This window comes from Labrus mixtus, chromosome 6 (genome assembly GCF_963584025.1).
Source record: "Labrus mixtus chromosome 6, fLabMix1.1, whole genome shotgun sequence".
NCBI lineage: Eukaryota > Metazoa > Chordata > Actinopteri > Labriformes > Labridae > Labrus > Labrus mixtus.
In genome coordinates this window covers 9,294,522-9,316,489 of record NC_083617.1, presented here as the reverse complement: position 1 = coordinate 9,316,489, position 21,968 = coordinate 9,294,522, and the positions used below count along the sequence as shown (strand labels likewise).

The following is a 21,968-nucleotide window of genomic DNA, read 5'->3' as shown; positions in this document are numbered from 1 at the left end:
CAAAAAATCGCATATACAGCCTTTAATGGTGTGCAGTTTGTGTATAAATAAATACAATATATTTATGGATAACAAGGCGGTATACATTATAAACACATATCTCAATCTTCAAACGACATTTTCCTCTGAAACTGTAGCATCAAACGAAAAATGTACAGAGATGTTAGCATGTCTTTGTAGTTTGAATAAAAAGAGGAGAGTTTCATTGTTTAGAACACAAATACATCCATTTTAATTTGAGAAAATACAAAAAGAAACCATGTACAATCTATGTACAAACTTTTTGTACAAGACAGTATATTTATCAGCAGATTATATTTGACAGAGTCAGGTAGATCAACTCAGCACCATCAAATAATCCATTTATCCGTCATATCTAGAACACATCCAAACTAATTAGACTGCTATGTCGAACTCCTGTTTGCTGCAATGAAGATGTGCCAACAAATCTTATCTGTGATACGCAAGAGCAATGTCCTGAATGCTTCCTGAACTGATAGGCAGCCAAAAAAAAAAAAGAAGGAACATTTCTTAAAAAAAGAAACATCAAAATTGCTGAATGCAATCTCAATGTGTTTTTAAGACTTGAGACCCACCTCCCATCCCCCATAAGTATTATATGTTCTATTATATCTGGTACAATTCCCAGCAAATAAGTTATTATATCCATCCTTTACAGCAACAAATAGATTAACAAAAATGATGCAACATACTGTGACAGAAACGTACTACGCATCATAGTCTTTGATTTGTTCCGTGTACAAAAACACATGTGATGTTACAGGCACTGGGCCTTTAAATGCATCTTTCAGTCATCCGTATGTAAATACACAACATGACAACCTAATAACCTGGAAACAAACACAGTAGAGACAATATGTATATACCATATCCATCTCTCTCCGCTCCTGCAGCCCCTCAGACTTCCTGAATGCCACTTTTCGTTATAGTGGGACTTAATATGGGTCCTCCTCTTGACCTCGTGCACTGCCTGGCACTATACTGACATGGAGGCATTGATGGCTTGGATGTTCTCCATGTCAGTACAAGACACCGTTCTCACAGTGGAAAACACACGGACTCAGCTCGGTCATAGCGAGCTTGTGTCCCCTGAATGACTGAAGGATGCTTTGCGTAACTAAATTCTTCATGGCACTTCAAAAAAAACTCTAAAAATCTTTAGAGGTATACAATGCAAAACAAAAAACAAAAAACATCTAGACATAAAAAGAGACATTTGAAAAGGTGTAGGAAGAAGAGACATCTCAGTCCAGTGTTGTAAAATAATGCCTGTATGAGTCGCACAATGAGTGTTCAGGTAGAAAAAGCACAGTAGTCAAGTGTAATGAAAACAAATGGTGCATTACTTTGCGAGTTTGTATTGATGCCAGTTTGCAGCATGTTCCGTTTTATTTCTGAGCAATGCTATGTTTAAGTATCTCAAAGCAATACTCTGTAAACAAATAAGAAGCAGTGGTGACAGATGACAAGCTGACAAAATGGAATGTAAACCCTGTAATAACACAAAGTCATTTAAACAGGGAAATTAAGGATGTTCTCTCTTTTGATAACCTTTGCTGAATTGGTGCTACCTCCCATCGTTGTGATGGCCGATTAACCAGATCAAATCCCGCCTCACTTTTCCTACTCATAAAACCTCGACATCCCTACAGGAATCCAGGATCTTTCATTTTCAACATCGACATTAATCTTTTTTTTTTTTTTTTTTAGCTCAACAATCAGTTTGTCAATTCTATGTATAATGCGTCATTGCCATTATCAAATATGAGTAGTTCCTTATTTTTCAGGCTGGCAAACATGCCGTGAACGACCCAATTAAACATACATATTACTAACATATCTTCTGAAAAGAAATCTATTTGCTACAAAGTGTGACGACGATGTAATCACAGTTCAAAGTTCACTTCAGGACAATGTGTATGAGGCTTCAGTATAGTTGCAACACATCCAATAGACAGACATTGAAGCTCTGATCATTTGGTTTGAAAAAGAAATGTGGCCTATTCTCATGGGTTGAATTTACACAGACATATGTAACACATTATTATGTTCTTTCGCATAATCCTAAATTATTTATGTCAGTTTTACTTTTTACAGTCTATAGCGGAGACCTGGCAGCATCTCCGTGTCATATTCTGTTGATAACACCAGCACACTGTGCTGTAGAGTACACACTCTTTCTCTACACCAGGGACCTAATTTAGGTCAAACATATCTAATGAAGGTCATTCAGTTCTGGCCTGCACACACAGTCGTCTTCTCTTTATTCATTCTGCTCGGATTTGCGCTCAATTTAAACACGACATTTCTTTCCCTCCTCTACATCTGTTCCTCTGTCTGCATGTTGGTAGCTAGCAATGCTAAGCAGCAGACATACTATTTGGTAATTGCTCATCAGTGCGACTAAACGAGGTGAGCATTCATTGATTTCTACAAGCACTCAACAGAGCTGAGCTGCCAGGCTGAAGATGGTGGTTTCACAATGCAAGCTAGACCAAGCCTCACTGGCTCCAGAGTGACGCAGTTTGTTAACGTGGGGTTAGGTGATAAAAAAATAATCTTTTGTCTGAGTATGAAGTTAAATAAAGGTGATATAGTGGAACACTAAATCATTTGATATGAAGTCGTTAAAGATATCATTTAACTCTTTTTAAATCTTATAATACTTGCTTTTTTAATTACTTGGCTCTTTTCTAGAAAAATAATTACAAGTTGAATATGTGTATGGATACAAAATAATTATGTTTATATGTATAAATCCAACTTAATATTTTGTATATAAGTTTATGTTTCAGGATAAACAAGGCTACCACCTCAATCCTCCATCACAGCTGGATTTGGATCGATCAATTCCTAAACATGTGCAAAATACACTCTTCTGTGGCACACAGGCTGACATGAAGAACACCGGTTCCTCTCCAGTGTCCTTATTAGCAGTCTGTGGCATGGTTGCGTTTCCACCCAACTATGTTTGAGCGTTTTTTCCCACAATGGGGGACAGAACAGCATCTTTAACTCCTGAGAGTTTTGAGGCGTGTAACATCTGGATTGGCGACAGAGAACATCCAAGCGCTTTACTGCCTCTGTGCCAACCCTGTGCCAGGCAGTTGCTCCGATTAAAGGAGGACCCATTGATGCCCACTTTTACGCAATATGTGGCATTTCTCTTAGTCATTATTAACAGAAAAACATTCAGAAAATACACCACTCGTCTTTGTGATCCCAATTCTTGCCGCAGAATTCACGGCAAAGTGTTAACGGTGGGCACGCCGCTGCTGTTCGTGTTAGGCTCAAACATAGTTGGGGATTTTGGTTTTGATGCAACAGTTTTTTGTTAGTAGATCCAAACCCTCTAGATTTTTCTTCATAAATTCAACCTTGACGTTCATTTTTTTGAGCTGAAATCACACATGCTGTTCCTTCAAAGATTCACCATCACGTACAAGCTGATGGAGGAGACGACAGCACTGATCAGCGCAACACCAGCAGGACAAATGGCTGCGATGCATACACACACACACACAGCTTGTACATAACATAAAAGCTCCTTAACGCATGAAGGACAGAGAAGGTTTTTTTTTTTCATCCTTCTCAGGTATTCAGCTTGATCAACCACCCTGTATCTGTTATGGAGGGGGCTCAGGCACATATCATGCGATAGGAGCTGAAAACAGAGTCACAGGCATTATGATCTGACGTATCAGCAGAAGACATGTAGGTACAGGGTTTTCTCTTTCAGCCAGCAAACACCAACACTGCACCATCCTCTAAGTTGTTTAAGTCTACTGGTTTGTGAGATGAATTTCTTCTGCAGGACTGGAATGCTGCCACTCAACATGACGAGTCAACGGAGAAGTAGCAAACCTTAAGCGACGACATGATGTACAACAACCTAAGAACAAGATTAGTATGCCTTTGAAGCCAAGCAGCCCTCCATCCCTTTCTTTCTTCCTTCACAATATTTGATTTGAAGGGGAATCAGATGGTTCAAGTTGTTCTGTCAAAAGAAACTTATTCAGTTTTAGTGCAAATAGAACAGAAGCAGACAGGAGATATGAAGTCAATGAACCCAGCTGGTTTAACTTGAAGCATCTGGGCAGCTCTTTGGGAGATATGATATGATCAGCTCATCGCTGCAACCCTCATCCTCCGAGAACCAGTGGCCTCAGCCGTTGAGTCTGGTCACACGAAGAGGTGAAATATTGCAAAGAATTACAGGAAGTACTCTTTTTTTTTGTCAACTCTTAAAATAATTCCAAAAAGTGCTAGGGGGAAGGGGCTGTACAATCCTTATTTGATTGTCATTATGTACATCACTATGGATACATTAATAAATAAAACAATGTCCAAGAGCATGGAAGTAACATTAAAGGTATACACATAGGAGGTCCGTCCAGTTTGGGTTCCTGTCCGACTCTTGATTCGAAGAATGAGAGAAGAGAAATGCTTTAGTCTTCAACATCCCTGTGATCATCATCGTCACTCCTCCACAGGCGATCTTTTCTCGTCTCTTTTGAAAGCGCGTACAGATGTCTGGTGAGTCAGCAAGAAAACCCTGTCGTGTTCAGCATTCATCTTCAACTTCTCTGATTGGTGGAATCAGACTACTGGTGGATTTGTATTGGTTGACTTGGTTGGCCATGTGAGTGCTCATGGGCTTGATCTGAATGTTCCGTGGGTAGGCATTTTCTGGTTCATCTGTAAACCATTTCTTTTCTAAAGAGGACAGGGCGAGAGAGGGAGAAGAGGAGGTAGAGTTAGTTTGGAAAAGGATGAAACATGTGATTCCTAACAACCATACTGCCCCAGTTTAAGTGATAGATTTGCATAGCATTCTTTTTGATCAGCAACCAATATTGAGGTCCAGATTGAGTTTGTTTTCTGGTGGGCTGAGCCAATTTCAAATGTCTTTTTGTTGTTTCTTGTTATTGTGTAAAGCTCCTGTGAGAGTTTCTAACTGTTAATGAAACAGAGTGAAATAAATATTACTGTCTAAATGACCTACAACAGCAAGAGAGGCCATCAGCATACAGACTGATCATTTCTCCATAGGTATTTCAAATGTCTGAAACCACCACGTGTCAGTCAAAGAGATAAACAGCACACTGAAGAAACAGCCTTTTCTCACATTTTCCACAGCAAAGGTTCTCAATGCGTGATACATTTAACTTTTAAAGTAAAAGTTTTAGGGTTAAAAATCACTACTTACACATGTACAGGACGAGCTCAGCAAAGAGATAAGAGGTGCCGCTTTGTCTACAGGGTGCGCCAAAGTAGACACAAACAGAAAGTACCTCACAGTAACCATAATCAAATACAGGCTGGTAAGAAGAAATCTTATTTGAATTCACTGAAGTCAGTGAGGGCATTGTTTTAATTTGAAAGGGATTTTAGTCTATTGGACTTCAAAAGAAATCTAATTTTTGTGTACTATGTAAACCATGCAAACTATTCTCTTCAGCAAAGAGATATCTGATGCTATATCAGTAAAAAAAAAAATTAAAAAAGAAGGACAACAGATTTTAGTTTTTTGGTGCTCACAGAAACAGTTTCTTGAGTTTTCAGTTCAATTCTGTCTACAAAGGAAGTAGTCCCAAAAAATATGCTTCTGCTGATTATCCAAACTGGAATCCTGTCGAGATTTATAACAAATTCAAATCTAGAATAAGCGCTTTCACAAATAAAGTAAATGCAATGATGTCAACAGATATCATGCCCAGTTGCAACTTCCCTTGAGGCTGGGACACGTGCACAAAGTTCAAAGGTTTACACTTATCTTAAACAGTGTACCCTCTATGAATCAATTCATAAAACGATAGGGATAAAGGAAGAAGAAGAAGACAGGTGGGAAAAAATATTCATAAAGTTATCAAAGCCAGAGAAATCAGTAATTTTATAGTTGTAACGGGATGTGTCTTATCGCAGCAGCCGCCATGATGAGCAGCCATGACGGACAAGAAATGTTAATCGTTAATCGCCAAGGAAACACTGGATGTTACGTCAAAGACCGCTGCATAAGGATACATCGTCGGTAAACATCTTGTCTTACTCAGGTCGGAGAAACGGAGTATGTTTTCACCGGGTGGTCACGGGGGAGTCGCAGAGAGAATCACTACCATGATTCCCCGCCAGCCTTGACGTCATCTTTTGTTTTTATTTTGATTAAGAGCCCCCTGGCGGCGGAATTCACAACTGAACAGTTTTATTTCTGAGTAAGCTTGTTGTCTTATGAAGACAGTCATTATTTGAAAGAACATCTGAAAGATGAGGTCATGTTAGAGAAAACCTCTTCATGCTAAAATAGGCTACGAGAGCACTGTTTCAGAGCCGAGTTGGACGAAAGGAAAGGGAGTGTGCCAACTGTCAGAAGTTTGTAAACTCTCTGCCTGCACTTCAGACATCTGCAATGCCATTCAAGATGTCAGTTCCTCTTGGGTAAAGTTGTAATATCAAATTTTAACTTTGCTATGTGGAGCAGATAGTGTGTGCATGCTTGTGTGAATGTGTGTTCATGTACATGCAGGCTTGCATGTGTGGAGATTCATTTGTGTGTGCTTGTGTCTGTGTGTGTATGTGTATGTGTGTCAGCCAGCTTCAGGCTGAGGGGTCGTGTGTAACAGCACAGGTATTTGATGTGCAGAATTGTGCCTGAGGTGAAGCAAGATGTCTGCCATCTCTCTCCAGAGTCTGCTGCTGATACGGGGAACTTAGCAATGTCGCCTCAAACCTTCATATCAGGTGCACAGGGTTACAAGGAGGGGACAGACTCATATCCCCTTCAATTTAGGCTCTAAATTGGTCATGCCTCCCACTTTTTTAGTGTGACCGATGGCACAGGGCTGGACATATTTTGCTACAGTTCTGTGAAGAAGTACGCAATTGGCTGCATCAGGGGGATTTGAATCGGTCTGACCTACATGTGAGCTGTGATCTAGGTTTGTACAGTTGGGCAACATGTTGTTAATCTTTGCTTTATGCTGATGCCAGTACAATATTTACCTATTATTTTTCATAAGGATATAAATATGACACCTAAAAGTCTGCTACAGTCAAGAGCATTCACTGAGAGGGAAGATGCACAAACACACAGACCTCTCACACAATGCAAACCATCTCAAGTTGAATTAAATCAAAAAGGCATGATCAATGATAGAAAGAAAGTATATGCAGGAAGGTGTGTCTGGAGAAAAAGAAAACTCATATCATCGATTGAATAACTGAGATAAAGGCACAAAGAAAGGGGGGAGTGGGGTTCGTCTCAACCTCATGCGATGTGGAGATGGCCCTGATCGTGGCAGGGAGGAGGCAAGAGCAGCAGCAGACACTTTGCTTTCCATACGAAAGCAAAACTTAAACTGAGGCATGGTTTACTTAACATCTGAAGAACATAATGAATAAAGACAAACTCCCCTCGTCATAACAATACCCACAGGGGACATAGTTATGATCAGAACCCCAGGTAAAGGTTGCTAAGTCATGCAGAATCGTTAACTTGCATACCTTGGCCCATTCTATTCATCCTTGTTGCACTTCAGAAAGAGAGGTAAGTAATCTACTGTAAGTGAGTAGTATTTACAGTCAATACACAACTGACAAAAGACTATCAATCTAACCAAGGCTTACATATTGTTACTACGGTATATAGAATTTATCATACATCTTCATTTTAAGATGTATTGAGGGCTTATCGTCTACCATTAATAATTTCTATGTCCTATCTTAAGTAACAGTAACAAATCTGCATGCTTTTAGAGAAGTCACAATTTAAAACAATCTTTACGTTACTCTCCCAGATGGAAATTCAATTAAAAGAGTATATTTTGAGAGGGAGAATACGATCTAATATTACATGAAGAGCAAAGTATTTCACCAAATTCAAAATCATTAAAAATGTTTTGACAAACAGAACAGGAACAGGAACCTGCTACACAGGCTAACAACATGGACATGCAATAAAGCAGTACAGATGTACCATAAATAAATAAAAATATCAACACCACTTATGGATGATATTATGAGTAACAGCTCATAAGAAGCCAAATGAGCTCTGAATTCCCTATCAGCTACAGAAGGTCAGTCACAATACATTTCATCCATGATCATACTGATCATGTGCGCTAAGTGTGCACAAATATCCACCAAACAACAGTTATTTACTACACGTGTTAGACACCAAAATGATCCAATATTAAGACAGAAACAACAGATAGACTGAAAACAAACTGAATATGTTGTGTACCAGTATGTGATTATTTTGGGCTGTGGTTGAGGCCTTTACTGTCAGCTTGTTTCAACCACAATGGCTGTGCCATCCAAACAAGTTGCTTACTGTTTACAATGCCACAGGCATCATTCAAAAATAGGATTTAACAGTTATAAAGAAGCCCAGCTTTCCATAGAGTGAGTTAACCTTTTGTCATGTTATGAAAGCTGTGATGTGAGGGTGAATATCACATGCAGATGATTATGAAGAAAACACACAAACAACGGGCATGGATGCAAAACACAAGTCACACAAACACACCATACACAGTGTATACCAGTGCATGTGTCACCACAGACTGCACACAAACACACACACACACACACACCTATAATCTACAGGTCAAGTATAAAACACTAAACATGCAAGCTGCAACACGAAGAGACTTTTGATTGTACGTACTTCTGTTTGTCGCGGCCCTCCCGGGTCTTACTGCTGCGGTTCTGCCGGTTGGAGGGCGGGATGGAGTGGACAGAGGAGCTCTTTTTGCTGGAGGAATGGGAGGAGTGGGAAGAGTGGGACAAGCTTGTCCGAGACTGGCCTGCGTTGTGGTCGAACTGCATGAGGCAGAAGATCAGGTCTGAGGGAACGAGCTCAAACTCGTACGGTGGGTTCGTGATCACATACCTGTCAGGGAAACAAATGTTAAGAGAGATTAAACCTTGATGATCATTCTGCATCAAACAACAGAGGAGACATAAACAGATGAGAAGAATCATGAGTATAAATGTAATTGCTCCAACACTTTTGAGCAGTAGGCTACAGATTAAGACAACAGACAAAAAAATTGAGTTGATGTTTAAATGTGAAAAAGTTAAGTTCTTCATTCACAGAATTGGATCAATACAAACAAACATATGAATGTGTATGTTACTGAGCATGAACTTGACATTATACTCTGCTATTAACAGTATATTCCATGTAGAAATGAGTTGATGTTGACTTTGAGGAACAACAGAAATACGTGACACTTCATGTTTGTTTGGGTCGAAATGAAAATGATCACAATTAACAAGATGCAGAACCTCATATATGAAATGAAGAATAGGTTTAAACTGACACATATATAACTGTTACACATGACTTTGAATTCTGTTTGCGCGACCTTTAAAAACCTGAACAATATCGATTTTATATGATCATGTTTGACAGTATATGACTTTTATAGCATATAATATATTAAGTACAGACTTGATATTACATCACATGTATTTCATCTCGATTGTCAGTTTTGAATTTAATTAAATTTGATATATTTAATTTCATTTACTAGTTGCTCATTTTTTTTAATCACATCTGTTTTGACAGAGGGTATTGGCAGATAATGTACCGTTTTGTACACTGGCTCGGGGAACCGAGATGAGCGTCTCTCAATCTGTAGATTCCAAAACACAGCATGTTGTACGTCTTCAGTGCTTTACAGAACAAGTCCCCGTAGCAACCGCCGTCCTGAGGGACACAAAAGCAAAGACACAGTCAGAGTGGTACTGTAGGGCAGCCAGAGTAAATGTAATTTTCTGCTATAGTTGTGGTGAGTACTGAATGTTCTGCATTGCTTAGGATAAATTGCTTGAGAATAAGCTGTTAGCAATCAGCATAATCAGCAATGTAAAAAAGATGCCATAATTCATCTAAGGAAAAGCTAAATGACTTTAGTTTTAAAAGTTCTGTATGACAATAACAAAAAGCTGTAAAAACAAGGTTGGAACCAATTAAATTTGGAATTTCCTCTGTGGTGCTCATTGTTCTATGAAACCCACTTCCATCTATCCACATAGGCCTGCTTTGCGTGATCACTGTTCTTCACATCGGATTAAGGACCGCAAGGAGTGGAGGCAGCCAGATGTGTGCTGCTGGGTAGTGCCAAAACGTGTCATCTTTGCTTAAACATCCACTTACCCCCAAGTCAGCAAATGGCCCGTCGTAGAGAGCTAGCTGGGCCACGCGACACCTGTCTCTGTTGGCCAGTGTCTGCGGTGTGCTGTAGCCTCCTCTCAGAGCGTTCTCCTCAGCCAACAGGCCCTCCAGCTCTGGTGTGGCTCCCCCTGTGACCAGTGTCCGAATCAGCGTCAGGATGTTATCATTGAAGTACGTCTGGGGAGAAGGGACAGGGGATATGTGTAAGCAGATGCCATAAGAGTCACAAGTAGGGAGGTGGCAGATGTGGGAAGAGAGCACAGCCCCTATTATGTCGACCATCAGCCTGTCTCTTCACATAGAGCTGACTGGGCGAGGAGGACGGCCATGGAAGATAACAATAATACATTTATATATAAAGTGCTTTTCAGGTACTCAAAGACACAGTGCATTAGTTAAAGTTGAAATATCAAAGGATGACAAAGGACTCCGTCTGTGCAAAATGCCTACAGTGGCAATATTCTGTATGGCAGATTCTTGGCAAGAACATATTGTTTCATGCATTATTATACAATGGCAATGTAAAATGGAAAGCTGCATCATTCAAGAGAGATTGTGCAAAAAAAAAAAAAAAAAAATCCTTTGCCAACAACAGAAATAAATTCAACATGATACATTTGAATATTAGTGAAGTGGTTACAAAAAGCCTTTAAACAATGTCCACGTTAAGATTGAGGATGAAAGCTCCCCCCCCACCCCACCCCTTAAATACAGGAGGAAAATACACCATTGTGTAGATGGCTTATATCCCTGACAGTTTCCCTTTATTTTGTCACGCAGTGTTTTTGGTGAATGTCGATAAGACTGAGTAATGCTCCTTTAAGATATGTCTTATCTGTGGCCTAGTCTATTCCTGCCAGGTCCTCTTTTTAGAAAACCAGTTTTCAACACCTCTGTTATTTTGGTCAAAAAAATTATCACTGTAACAGAACATATTTAATTTACATCAGATTTGAAAATATATGTATATATAAGATAGTATTTAAAGCATCTAATTTAAGAGGTATGCACAAACAATACATTTTCTTCTATCATAGTTAAAGTGAGGTTATTGCCTTGGATTAAGCTGGTACTATGATTTTACACTGCATTTTTTCATGCTGTAGGGACACAGCTCCACACACTGTATGATGTCCGCCTCCCTTCTGAAACAACGATTTGACTGCTCTCTGCGGGTGTCAGGTTCTCTTGTCCTTCAAGCCGATCAGGACCTGCTTTTGCTTCGCGTGAAGACAGCCGATGTCACTCGGCAGCCGGACCAGAGTGGCAGCTCCTCTCCCTGGGCCCCTGACAGGCCTGCGGAGCCTCATGATGGATGAGCACTGTCCATTAGCCGGCTTCACCTCTGACCAGTGCCAGACTACAGCTGACGCCTGCTCTACTCCCTGCTCAGCTCGCCTCTGCACGCCCCTCTAACCCCTCACTCACCGAGAGGGCTGCTGGAATTAAGCCGTCACAGCACCAAAGGGAAAAACCACAGTTGGTCATGAGAGGAGGGGGGAGGAAAAATGAGGTGCAGAGGAGGATTTCTTTTCCAACCCTCCTCCTTCATCTTATCTCCAGTGCAGCAATGACACTGTCAAAAGATGAAAGGGCTTTTTTTTGGCCTTTAACAGCATAGCCTGAGTAACAGCCATTCGACTGACCCTTAAAACTTACTTTGTAAAAAAAATATAATCAGGCTATTTTAAGTTTGAATACATCTCACTTAAGATGCCAACAAATTTCCTTTTAGTGTTTTAAGAGATGCAGGTATGCGTAATGAATACCTTTTTAAAGGTTTATTTTTGGGTCCTTTATGCCTTCATTAGTGGGAGAATCTCACAGTCTGAGATGAATGATGATTACTCATCATTTTCATTTCCATAAAAATGATTGTGTGTTTTTATGTCTGTTTTCTTTGACTAGGATTTTCTTTTATATTTCATATAATGGAGCTCCATTTGTGTCTTAATGTGACATTCTGTCAATTTGTATGCTTATTTCCCCCTTTTGTTAACCATTTGGAGCTGTGTTTGTTGTAAAAAAAAAAGTGCCATACAAATGAAGATAATAAAGGTTATTACAATCAAGTATTTTAAAATGGTATTCCATTCTTTCTGAAATAAAAACAATATGATCTTTTTTAATTGACTGCTGGAGAAAGGGGCACCAATGAAGCAGAAGAAAACAGAAAATTCACAACTGTATATCCTCCGGTTAATATAAGGTGTCTCAGGTCCATCTCTTTAGCCTGTCTCACACCAAATCCCTCACCTTAAAAGTTGGTAAGCCTCCACTTGAAGTTTCTACAAGTGCAACAACATGCAACTGTTACCACGTGGGCGTATCATCTCCAGGTACTTGGTGCGAAACCTCTCTCTACTTTCTCTCTTTGAAATTCTGTTATAACATCCAAACACTGAACACTCAGGAAATCTAAATCATGAAATGTTTCCAGAATGGATTATTGCGCAAAGCAATTTGAAACACACTCCAGTACAGACGGCGTGCAGGCTGCTTGGGAACTCACCGCACTCATCAGAGAGTCGAGCACACTGACAGCGAAGGCGGTGCCGCAGGCGAAAGGCTGAGTGAGGTACAGCTCTGTGTCTGGGTCATCATCATCATCCTGGTCCAGGAACTGAACGTTTGAGTCGTTCACTGGGAAAGGGGAGATGGGGAGTTAGAGACTGGCGGTGTAAAGGAGCATTAGAAAAACACACACACACACACTCACACACAAACACATTTAACATCACCTGAGAGTTCAGAAATACATAGTTCTTTGTTTATGTCAAGTTTGATTAGATTTGTCTCTATCATGGAAATTTAACAAAACAGTCCACGGTATAAAGGTATTGATGCAGGATGGGATCTTGCAATATGATGTAACAATAAACATTTTATCCCATAAAAACTGTCCTCTAATTATCTTTTGGTTAATTTTAAAATAAATATAACTTTTCTTTTCATGTACAGTAAAATTGTTTGGATGGAGAAAAAACAATCCATGTTATATCACATGCAGGATGCATCTCACACATTTAGACAAACAACAACTTCAGAAGAATATTTCAGTATATTATGCACACACAGGAATGACCATTGTAGAAGTCCCAAATTATGATTAGTACATTATTCTATTCTGCATAAATTCCTCAGTAGTCACTGTCACTTGAACTCTGTAGTTTAAAAATACTTATTGTCATTACTTTAAAACACACAAACGTTCAGCTTCTCTGTCTAGAAACAGTGACTTTATGCACTAATAAGACTGAATGAGGAATAAATAATCACAATTTCATCAGAACACCATCATAGTTACTATTTTAATGTGTCCACTTTAGTGATGAAAAAGTGAGACTTCAACAATGGCTTCAATGTCACATTAAAAACATGCATTTATAAGTTCATGCTTCTTTTCAAAGCTTTCCTTGATCAATGTGTTTGTCACATCATCACCTTTACAGAGATATTTACCTTTGCCCTGAAAGTCAAATTAAAGCCAGGTAACAAAACTCTCGTAACCCTTGATTCATAATAAATATGGTCGGCGTATCACACATAGTGCCACCGGGTGACGGAAAATAACAACTCAAAATTACAGGCATAGTTTTAGTCACCCCTGCATTGTGCAATTGGTAGACTATAAACACAAAATAAGTCTGATGCTGATTGTACTTTTTCCTTGGATTGTACAGCAGTGGGCTGTGAAGGGTCTATGAACCAATATTACTTAAAAAAGAAACATCATACAAGTTGTTGTTTGACTCTGATATCTGAGCTTCAGAGATATGGTCTGAAGGAGAAAAAAGAATCTGGAAAATACATTTTAAAAATAAATTAACAGCTTAAGAGATGGTTTGATCTGGAGTTTTTTTCATATCTGATTTCTTCCCAGGGTTCCTGTGCTCTGTGGAACAGAAGTGTCAGTCAAAGAGACAAGGGGCTGATGCAAACAGGCCTGGTCCAAAAGGAGTGAATTGGGGGTTGTGAGTGCGTGTGTGCTTGGAGAAGGAAAAAGGGGTAGAGAGTCAGGGGGGTGTTGATATGAAAACAGCCACAAGGACAGACTGAGTATGATCAAAAGCCTAGTGATGCTCGGCAAACGCAAGTGGAGAAAAAAAAAGCCCCAAAAAGAAAAAAAAAAATCATTAAAAAGGGGCCAAAACAAGACAGTCAATTTCAACCAGAAAGAAGAATAAAAATGTGTTCAAAGTGAAGCCATGGGAGCAGCGAGGGCCTTGACTGCAGCCAGATAAATCAAGACAAGCTGATGAGGAGCGGAGCGGCGGAGCGAGGGAACGAACAGCAGCAGAGGACAAAGGCTCAGCTTACCCAGCTCTGTTATCATTTGTATGTTGATTCCACTTTTTTTTTCCTGACTGAGTGAAACCAATGGCAGTAGTTTGCCAGGTTTAGCTAATGGCGATGAGACAGTGCAAGGAAGGGGAGAAATGGCGTCGTTATTGGAACAGTTTCATAGACTGCAGTAAAGGCATTTCGCTGTTTCAGAGTTCTTGTGTCAACTCCACAATTAAACTGACACTTTCATTGTAGAAACAAAGCAAGAGCTGACATGGCCTGAGACCACCACAACAACAATCAATTCTTTCATAGTGAGACAGGGAAAGAGATCAACCTGGTTTTATCCATTCACACACCTACTTGAAATGTTTGGCTAACAAAATCATGCAACTTAGATTAAGCATAGGTTTATGCTTTCACTTGATTTAAATCAAGTTCTGGCTCTGCAAACTAAAGATATGAAAATGTAATCAGTGCAGAAGGTTCCAGTGAGACATGCAGCCATTCTTTCCTCTGGATGTTGTTCATTTCCCAACCAACAATTTAATCACATCTACCGCTGCTGTAGCTGCGAAATTCGTAAACTGGGAATAAGCTACGGAAGAACTAAAGCTTGGCGTTCAGTCAAAGACAACAACCAACAACCGATTCCAACATACTGTAGGTAGCATCAAGTTTTGATCATTACGTATGCGGCCAGCAGTCTAATGGGAGAGCGTCTCTGCAGGTAATGGCTGGCCTGGTTACAAGTTACATTAGGTAGCTCCTTTCTCTTGCTGGCCTTTTCTTAGCTGGCCTCATGCTCCATTGCTCCCTAATTGGGTCAGGGGAGACAGAGTAGCCGGCCTCTGCTGCTTTAGAAGGCCCCTCAGAGATCTGAAAGTTTCATGAGTCCCCACCACCACTGGGAATACAGCCACTGCCATTGTTATTAATAAATGGACCCATTTTGCAACCAAGGCAGATTTTTTCCCCCTCTACCTTTTCACTCTGTTTCTTTCTCCTTTTCTTACCCTCTATATCAGGCAGTTTCTCTTGTGCATTAATGGACAAATTGCAGGGCATGTAGCTTTAGTCTTTAAAGTGCCTGTCTGACATGCTCAACTTACAGTAGACAAAACTGTCCTCCAAGCAAAGATATTTTCCAGTCCTAACAGCTAACATTATCACCACTTTAATAGAGCTAGCCAGATCCAAAAAAATGCACGTACAAAAGGGAACGTGAGTTGGGCAAAGCTACCATGAAAGTGAACAAAAATTCCACATCACGCATTCCTAAGTCCGTTTGACTTGAATGAGTTGGAACTTTTGGTAGCAGCATGACGCATAAATCTTAGATTATTGGCTCTATGTATCTGCAAATGAATTATGAGTTGATCTGAGGTTATTTGGTTTTGGCATGCTGTTTTGCATTAGGTGTAGTTGGAACCAATATTACCTAGTTCTGTGATGATGGGGATGTTGGATCCGGTGGTGACGGAAGCCTGACGCACAAAGCCATGTACTGGGCTGCTGTCTGGAGATGACCTGTCCATTCCAGGGGGCGTGAAACCTGAAAACATACACAGGTTTGTATAAATGAGTGAATAACAGAAGTGTTTGGTATCAGAAAATGCTCCTCTGTCCTAAAGAAAAAAACAGCAGAACAAAACAGAGAAAAGGATGTCATGTTCTCTGATCACACAATAACATATGGATTTGGATAGCTCCTGTCACTCTTCTGTACAATCAAAGTCGATTTTGAAAACATATAAAAACATTTTAAATTGTATACATTTAACACCAATGTTATTCTCATTGGTTAAAAGTAGAATTCCACCTATTTTCCTAAAATAATTCTTAATGGATGCTCCATTAAGTAATTTGAATATTTTATTTTTTTTGTATACAGTGCTCTTACTGACATACTGCTTTTTGGACTGTGGTTTGTGTTCTGTAAATCTGATGGTATTTACTGGAAGTACTCGTTTCTATGGCAGAAAAGAAATCAATACAAATGTTTGTGATGTGGTAGCTGAGTTTTGGCTTGTGGGGAAGTGTCTCAATCTTTTGAAGGTGGAGAAAAATACATTTCAAAAACAAATGTGCATTTCTCATAAGTGTGTTTTATCTGAGATGTATTATACGCATGAGGGAGTGACCTGGAACTGTGTATCACTGCCATTATACAAAGTGTATGTGGGCTCAGTCAGCATGAAGTTGTTGATGTCGCTTTTCCGTGTCACCAAGATGTGTGGATTGACAGAAAAAAAAGGAAGAAGCAGGCGAAAGCTAAGTGAACAAGGCACCTGCCTAAAAACTGCAATATGGATACTTTGCTTTTAGGGGTCAGCTATGACATATTTAGCATTCACATCCCTCCATCAACGGGCAGACATAAATTTTATATGTTGTTCATTTTGTTACAATAAAATTGGTGAAGTGGATCCTGAAAACCTTTTATCCGAAGTGGCGTGGCTGAGAACCATGAAATACAAGTGCAAGTGACAGGAGTGAGAATTCACATGACTTCACATTTTTGCATTTCCTCAAAGTGACAAGTAAACACCTTAAATCTGTAATGCTATATGCATAATGCATCAACTTTTGACATCCATCATTTAGTGCTGACTACAGCAAAATGCCAGCTTATAGTGCCACCACCAAGGAAACATAATGCAGGGAATATATTCAGGTCACAAAGTTTTAAAAGGATTGCAAATTCTCTATGAATGTGTACGCGCGTGTGCCTTCCCTGTCAAGAAACTCAATGAGCTGCTTACATTACAAAAGAGATCTCCCAGCTCTTTGCAACAGAAAAGACATCAAATAGTTTAGTACACAGCAGGAAGCATACACTGAACCGAAGCCTGGATAATCATAACTCTTGTTATTCCAATTACTGAACTTGGAAAAAGCAATGGTTTGACACTTCGAGTCAACCAGAGAGCATGAGCCCAGACAGTGTAAACATCATTTTGTCGATGTCCATAAAAGATGATGTTTACTTCTCTGTAGAGTGACAGCATGTTTTAGGATACTGCCTAAAAGACTGCTCTTATTGTATGATAGTAAACATGAAGAGAGTAGAGCTGCAGGAGAATAGCTTCTGTTCGGCACAGTGTGTGCAACAAAAAGTTGTTGGTGAAAACAGGGATACATGAGGCCTGTTGCTGTGCTGCTTTCAAAACCTGTTAGCTTACAAGCTCTTCTAAAGTTGCAATGTGAGCTGGTGAACTCCAAACAGAGAGCTGTATGTCTCTCTACAGTCAGAGCCAGAGGAGGACTGAGTTTACTCCCTGTGATCTTCTGAAAGTAAATTCATGCAAGATTTTTATTTCAAAACATGAAACATTAAAATCTCTCTGTATACGATTAAACCTTAAGAACCTGGGCAAAAAACGTACAGCTACACAGCTTGCCCTCTCTCCATTTTAAGAGGTAATGCATACTTGAACATGTTTCGAACTTTTAACTGAATGAGATGTGCTCTGATTTAACCGGTCATTCCTGACCAAATGTATATAAAAGAACAAATTTCATAGTTTAAAAATGTCTATAACATCGATGTAACCTTTGAAATCAGCTCTGAATCTCACAAGACAAATGTAGACATAAAGTTGGTTTGTCTAAGTCATGAAATGTATCTAACAAATCATTAAGCAATCAATGCCACAGAACAATTCCTGGCTAACACCCCTCACCAAATTATTAAAAAATGTTGTTGCTAATTTGTTTTTGCCTCCAATGTAACATTTCGGCAATCCACACACTCATTTCATTATCTGATTAGAACAGTGTTTGAAAACCAGCCTAGTCCAACAGCATCTCCTCTTCTTCAGGCTGTTTGTTATTACTGTGAGGCTGTAACCTCGTCTGTTCATCAACAATGTACAAAAGACAACTGAGATCTGGGTTACATACCCCCTTATCCCTGTAGCCCCCCAGGCACAGCTGTGCTCTGTGGTTAACTACATGCTACAGCAGCCGTGAGAAGCTCTCCCCCAGGAAAGCACATGTTTACTTATTCATTTGCACCTTCTTGTTTTAAATTCCGCAGACAGTGTCTGAATAGGAGCATCGCTAGGAGGAAGGAAATCCCCAAAGCAATACTTATGATTACAATAGCAGCGTCTAGCTATGTTCATGTTTCCTTGTGTATGCATGATTGCATGTCACTGTGGTGTGTATGTGTGTTTCCTAAAGTGAAGTATTTATCATGGAAATGGGTAAGACCCAATTATTGATGGCAATAGTCTCCATCCATCGACCCGAGTAGAGGATGTAGGCTAGTGGCTTCCATGTTGAGGTGGCTTTCTGTGAACACTGCACCCAAGAGCGACACGCTCTAAGATTTACCCTGCTTATTGTCCCTCAGTGGCACTGCTATCGACAGCACATCACTCACTCAAGGCGGCTGAAATAACAACATTGGCATTCTACTAAAACATGGGAAAGTGCTCTGCACTAAAAAATAAATGGCCTCTTGGACCTTCAACTTTGATTTGTATTTACAACAGTCTCTGTGGTGGTAATAAATAGTACTGAGCTCAAGGCATGTCATGCCTTAAGGGCTAATCATAAACGGAGGATTACCTGTTTGTGGATGTGTGTGGAAAGATTGCAATGGCAAGATTGTCTGTGCGTTATGTTCATGAACATACATGCACACACATCTGAATAAGAAGGTGTGTGTGAGCATGTGTCACTGTTTTGTTGTGACTAATGAGGAGCAGCTGAATTGGCCTGCCTGGTGATTTGTACTAGCTGCTTAATGATGATGAGGCCTGATGGGATGCCAGGTTCGTGCGTTTGTCTGCAAACATCAACAATCTGTTCCAGACAATCTGCCAGACACCAGATCAGGGGGAACAACATCAAATGACACAGTCATGTTGATTACATCATTAAAAAATATTATCAAGGAGGTTTAGCAGCATGTAATTACCAGGGACAAGACTGGAATCATCAGAAATTATGTGGAGTAAACACTCTTCAAAGGCTTGATGAAGCAATCAACAGAATGTTTTGTGTTGGCCCTTTTTCAGGAGTTACTGTAAAGGGATCATGCCACTTACAACAAACTTGCAGAATATTTCAATTAAGAACCTCTGTGCTTGACAAACTACTTCCACCCCTCCTGAGTAGCCCTCTTAATCCCCCTCTCCTATCCTTTCTCCCTCTTCTTCTTCCTCCATGTTTGACTGCTGTCTTTCCTCCCTGCCACAACCTGTCCCCTTTGGGCAGTAGTGCACATGAAGTCTAATAGGACACTCCTTACCTTGGGAATTAGCCTGTAAGACCCCAATGCTGTCATCAAACTGCATAGATTTGATGTTGAGTGATGCCAAGATGCATTCCTTATCCTGCAGAGAGGCGTCTTCGATATTGTTCTGATTGGCTGACAGTATTACGCACATGTCGCAGAGGTTGATGTTGACAGCCCTTAAATCTGCCCGACTTAATGGTGTACCCTTCAGGGTGAGGAGAACAGAGAGAAAGAGCAAGACAGAGAGAGAGAACACAAAACGCAGACAAGAGACAGACATGTGGGAGAGAAAAACAAATTCAAGAAGTGAGCAGAACGGAGCTTTGGGAAATTAGTTAACAAGTATTCTTGTTTCGAGGCGATGACATTCCCCTGATCTAACTGGGCATTGGAGAATCAGAGGCATGGACTAATCTAAAGGCTAGCCTGCGCTGAGGGCTGTCTTTGGGATTCTCCTCTGATCATCAGTCAAGCTAGGCCTAACAAGCTCTAAGGCAGCAAGCCACGCCATCTGTGACCGGCACTGCAGCTGCAACACACATAAACTCCATTTTGGATGTGCAGGATGTGTCACTGCTCAGTATGAGAGGGTTGACTATGCTCTTACGAAGTGATCATTCAATTGAGTAATGTGTGATCAAATCAAACTGACAACCCCTCTCAGGATTTCAATGTGTATGTTAACTCAAAATGTCAATGAGCTAGTTATTTAAACAGACTCGGGTTTAAATGTGTCAGCTAATGGGTGTGCTGGTACACTTACAGGTAATATGGACACCTTGGGGAAGTTGTGCAGCGTCTCCCACTCTCTTCGTAAGTAATCCAGTGAGCCCACAAACACTATGGGCTTCAGCTCATGGTAATGGAAGTTACTTGCTCTTAAAGGCATCACCAGGTTTCGCAGCCCCACTAAAGCGGACGTGACATCCCCAAATATACAGACCACTACATGACCGCTCAGGACCGTCATCGAGGCTTCACTCCGGGTCTGCAGAGAAAAGAGGGACAGGGAGGGGAGAGAAAAGCAGAGAGAGAGAGGGATGAGGAGTGTAGACAGAGAAAAGAGGAAGGGGAGGACACTCAAGGACAAACACAGAAATACAGAAGAGAAATGAGTACTGTTAATATAAAGGTGGTTAATGTGCATGAGCTACAATTGGTTCAAATGTTGTTTTTAGTGTCTGTATAAACTGTTATAAACCCAAATTAAATAGTTTGTTAACCAATTATATAATGTCCATCATTAAAACTTTTAATCACTAATCATACGAGTACAAAGTTTGGTTAACTACTATTTTGTTTATAAGCAGTTTATTGAAAACTCAAAAATTTTACAGAGCGAAAACAAGAACACGTGGTCTTCTTTTTTTTTTTTAAAGGACAGCTGATTCAATCAGGCTGAAAAATGGAGTTTGTAAGATTTTAGGCCTATAAAGTATGTATGACGAGGACCCTGTCATAAATCACAGAGGTATAAATAAACAAAGCTCCTCTACTTTATGAAGTTCATGTCGAAAAAAGAACAATGCAATGCCCTGCTTCTAAAATCTGTAGCCTGTTGGAGCAGCTGGATGTGCATTTGATTGCAAGTTTGGGTGAATGTTGTATAAGATAACGCTTCTGTGATGTCAGTTAGTTTGAAACTAAAACTATGTCTTTTTTTTATTGGAGACAAGAAACAGAACAAAGAATGGCAACAAAACAACTCCAGAATGGTTCATACTGTCAGCTGATTGTTGCCTGAGCTATTTAATTTGATATGCATATTTTTTTTTAATTACATATAATCAACACATCTAAAACATTGTTTGGTGACCCAACTCAAGCAGGATTTTCCATCACCCCCCCCCCCCCCTTAAACTAATGATGATTAAAGTAGAGTCATTTAAAGAGACAGGGCCATTGTAGTATTAAATCAGACAAATGCAACAAATAGATTTCAATGCCAACTAAAGGTAGTTTTGCCTTGTATGTTAAGTTTCAGTTGGACAAAAAAAAAACACTGGCCAAGCAAAAGTGCACAAGTTTAATGCTTACAAACTGCCTTGTTTAAACACCTGAGAAAACCCATGCGTGATGTCGAGATGCTGTTCATAAATCCTTGGTGGATATATGAAATAAAAGAACTCACCTTGAAACAACAGAGAGGCATTGAGAGAAATGTCAATACATATTAGTATGTGATCGCATTACTGTAACACTAAGGGGAAAGCTCCTGAGCATACTTAC

The 21,968-nt window shown here is 39.9% G+C and overlaps 1 protein-coding gene across 1 annotated transcript in view; it reads right to left on the bottom strand.

The window, feature by feature from the left end:
- Positions 1-200: 200 nt before the first annotated feature.
- kcnma1a (potassium large conductance calcium-activated channel, subfamily M, alpha member 1a) overlaps positions 201-21,968 on the bottom strand; it is a 154,739-nt gene continuing 132,971 nt past the window's right edge. Inside the window, exons 25-34 of the mRNA XM_061039882.1 lie at positions 20,503-20,727; positions 19,752-19,944; positions 15,930-16,043; positions 14,522-14,605; positions 12,714-12,844; positions 10,184-10,378; positions 9,615-9,733; positions 8,687-8,911; positions 7,522-7,550; positions 201-4,737 (exon numbers count right to left, since the gene is read on the bottom strand). Of these exons, the coding sequence (XP_060895865.1) occupies positions 4,586-4,737; positions 7,522-7,550; positions 8,687-8,911; positions 9,615-9,733; positions 10,184-10,378; positions 12,714-12,844; positions 14,522-14,605; positions 15,930-16,043; positions 19,752-19,944; positions 20,503-20,727 (1,467 nt within the window). The 3' untranslated portion in view covers positions 201-4,585. The remainder of the gene's footprint in view (positions 4,738-7,521; positions 7,551-8,686; positions 8,912-9,614; positions 9,734-10,183; positions 10,379-12,713; positions 12,845-14,521; positions 14,606-15,929; positions 16,044-19,751; positions 19,945-20,502; positions 20,728-21,968) is intronic.